At 38.1% G+C, this 3713-nt stretch overlaps 1 protein-coding gene across 2 annotated transcripts in view; it reads left to right on the top strand.

Annotated features, from left to right (window-relative positions):
* The first annotated feature begins 7 nt into the window (after positions 1-7).
* The window catches only part of LOC103361174 (uncharacterized), a 34565-nt gene continuing 30859 nt past the window's right edge, over positions 8-3713 (top strand). Inside the window, exons 1-5 of one of the 2 annotated variants that reach the window (XM_008287190.1) lie at positions 8-83; positions 227-931; positions 1031-1159; positions 1254-1288; positions 1385-1728. In XM_008287190.1, the coding sequence (XP_008285412.1) occupies positions 29-83; positions 227-931; positions 1031-1159; positions 1254-1288; positions 1385-1504 (1044 nt within the window). In that variant the 5' untranslated portion in view covers positions 8-28 and the 3' untranslated portion in view covers positions 1505-1728. The remainder of the gene's footprint in view (positions 84-226; positions 932-1030; positions 1160-1253; positions 1289-1384; positions 1729-3713) is intronic. The other variant, XM_008287189.1, reaches the window with a different exon arrangement.

Raw genomic sequence — 3713 nt, 5'->3', positions numbered from 1 at the left:
CTTCATTCAACTCAGCAGTCTGAGCGCGATGACACCTCCCAAGTTTGTTGTGTGTCTGACATGTCTGCTCCTGGAGACAATAGGTGAGTTATGATTTTGTAATTCAAATATGTATCAATTATGATCACTGCTTTATGCAAATGTTTTAAAAAATTTTAATGTACTGATTTACTGAATTCTTTCATGGAAATTGAATGCTGCATTCTTTTGTCTCATTTCCTATCAGCTCGAGTGGCGACTCAGAAATTCTCATCTCATCGTCAAGAGGCTCGTTTTATATCAGCTGATGTTGGTGATAGCTTGACTTTACGGTGTTTCTATGAACAAACAGATGCAACAAGGTTTTACTGGTACAAGCAAAGTCTGGGACAGAGACTGAGGCTCATCTCCATGTTCTACAAGTTTAACAAAGAAGCCACATTTTATGATATTTTCAAGAGCAACCCGCGCTTCACACTGGACACTGAAACAGGAAACAATCATCTGAAGATAACAGATCTGTGCATTTCAGACTCAGCTACTTATTACTGTGCAAGCAGCAACTCATTCTTGTTGGAGTTTGCAGAGGGCACCATCGTCAACGTAAAAGGCTCAGGTTTGAACATCCGACCTTCAGTCCAGCAGTCGCCGTCTGAGATCATCCAACCAGGAGACTCTGTGACTCTGAACTGTACAGTACACACTGGGATCTGTGATGGAGAACACAGTGTTTACTGGTTCAAAAATGAAGAAGACTCTCATCCAGGAGTCCTTTACACCCACGGAGGCAAAAATGATCAGTGTGACAGGAAACCCAACACACAAACACAAACCTGTGTCTACAACCTGCCGATGAATAACCTCAACCCGTCTCATGCTGGAACCTACTACTGTGCTGTTGCCTCATGTGGACACATAGTGTTTGGAAATGGGACCAAGTTGAGCTTTAAGGGTGAGTACCATTAAGTTGTTGCATGTAAAACAAAAAAATACAAACTAACACTCTTTCATCAAATGTACTGAAAGCTCTGTTTTAATGTTGGCTTTGCAGATGAGGAGAACATTGGTGCTTCTGTTGCTTATTTCTTGAGAGGGGCCTTTACATTCACCTCCTTTTTGAGTGTTGTATTGGCTTTCTCAGTGTATCTGATGAACAAGGAAAACTGCTGCAACTCTCCAGGTAACCGGTGCTTTTTTAAAAATTATTGTTTAATCTAACAGTTTACATTCACTAAATTTGACTTCTGAATATTTTTTCTATGTTTCACAACCAGAGTCTCAAGCAAACTTATCAAGTTCAGATGTAAAGGTGAGTAATAAATGCTCATTTAAAAATGTATTTGTGGACATAGTTTGATTACATGTACATTGATATGAACACTGCAAATAAATACTTTTTTAACAGGGTCACCGACATGGAGAAAACATCTATAACGCTGCCGCAAGTGTCAACCTGACCAACAGATCAAAAAGCCAGAGGGATCCTACCTGGAGTGACTGCATGTACTACAGCATAAAGCAGTAGAACTGTATCACTGTTTCATTTGCTTTCGAGTAAGACAGGATTTCTTTTTTGGTTGTGTTCAATGTAGAAATAATATGAAACAAATCCGCTTTTATCGCTTCTTTGTGGCCTGCAGCTGAAATATATATCTTTGCTTTTATAATATGATTTAGGACATGAAAATGCAGATTAAAATATCCATAATGCATGCTTAGAATGTGTTTTGTCTGTAGGGTCTCAAGCAGGTCANATTAGTTAAAGGAACCACATTTTCATCTGCATGTCAAATTTCTTGTCACAGGTTAACCAGGATGCAGACAATCTCCACTATGCTGCTTTCAGTGTTAAGCCCCCCAACAGATCACAAAGACAAAGGAACACTGAGAGTGAATGTGTCTATTCCACTGTAAAACAATAGAGCTGGATGCTACATGTCTTCAAAGTGCGTACCTCTCTAAAGATGCAGATAGTAACCTGACTGAAGAAGATTGTGCATATTTTGTCTACGGTGAAACCCTGAAAGACATGTTTTCGATTCATAACGGTGAAAAATTTGACCTGCAATTACAACAATGTGGTATTTTTATTTCTTCTTACATCAGACATTATTTTGCGGAGTTTTTTTTTGTTTCACTGATGATCCTAGTAATCTGGTAATGAGACAAAAATTCGTTATCTTTTTTTTCTTCCTGAATATCTTCTTTTGTTGTTTCTGGAAAGACCATTAAACAATGTTTTATATTGCTCCTCACAACCACATCTACCAGAGCAGGTCTTAGTATCATTTATGCCAAAGGTTATGCTCGTATGCCTTCTCATTTGTTTCTTTTTTATTTGCCAATGCAAACTAACTTTCCATGCACCTCTAGCCCATATAAACATCTGTATATTTACATTGTTGGTTAAAGTGTGTTGCTCCTTTAAAGTGTTTTTATCATCTGAATAACTTGAGTCTTTTGCAGATTTCTTACAAACTGCGTCAGACAGAACTGACTGTAGATGATGATGATTTATTATTGCATCAGCTGTTACTTTCAGCTGTATAAAGATATCCGGTCATTCCTTGCTTGTGTAGGTATGACACGAGGTGAACTTTTCACTTAGTTTTCCATTTAAAATATAAACTGAAGCAGCTTTTTAACTTTCCTGATTATATTTAAGCCACAAATGTTCATTCATGGATTGTTGGGTTCTCTGTTTATATTTGTAAAGTCTACACCGTACTATGTAAAGCACTATGTGATGACATATGTTATAAACTGCACTATACAAATAAAATTAAATTGAATAAATACTGTTGTTCACAGCTTGCAAATGCTTACTTTAGAACATTGTGATGGTACATGTCTAATATAAGCTAGCGTTGCCTTACTGTTAATAAATATTCATTATGATTCTATTTGGGATGCTATTCATTGATGTCACATACCACCGCAAAAGAAAAGGGCTAAAACTTTGCTGGAATAACAGAATACATCAATCAGCCACAACATTAAAACCACCTGCCTAACATGACGGAGGCGCCCCTCATGCTGCTAAAGCAGCTCTGAGTAAATCAAGGCATAAACACAGGACCTTGTTAACATGTACATGCAGTGTTATTTGTATGCTGGAAGACATGAGGGATAGCTGTAAAACATTCAGAATAGGTGGTCACAAATGCTTGACTCAGAAAAGGTTCAGGCAAAAAGGCAGGTTCAATGCCAAACAAGGTTCGGTACACGGGTAATCAGTCACACAGGCAAAGGTATCCAGGCAGAAGGCAAAGTCCAAAAAACAGAAACAAGGTCGTGATCGAACAGACTATGACTTGACTTGATAAACGCTGGTACGAGGACCGTGAAGTGCAACGAACTGGTGACGAGACAGTGAGACACACAAGGTAATATAATCATAATAATATACACGAGGTAATGAGGGAGGATGGGAAACAGGTGCGGAGAAGCCGTCAGGGAACCGGTGTGGCAAGACAGGTGCAGGAAGTAAAACTGGAACAGAAACAACCGGTGAAGTGATTTCAAAATAAAACAGGAAAGACGAGACATAGAATGTGTACACATGGACAGAGACTTGACGGACATGACAGTAACTTTTTTTCCTTTTTTGTGTTCAATGCAGAAATAATTTGAAATAAATCTGTTTTTATGGCTTCTTTGTGGCCTGCAGCTGAAATATATATCTTTCCTTTTATAATATGATTTAGGACATGAAAATGCAGATTAAAATATCC

Source organism: Stegastes partitus, unplaced genomic scaffold (assembly GCF_000690725.1).
Source record: "Stegastes partitus isolate 25-593 unplaced genomic scaffold, Stegastes_partitus-1.0.2 Scaffold489, whole genome shotgun sequence".
NCBI lineage: Eukaryota > Metazoa > Chordata > Actinopteri > Pomacentridae > Stegastes > Stegastes partitus.
This window is presented reverse-complemented; position numbering and strand designations above follow the sequence as displayed.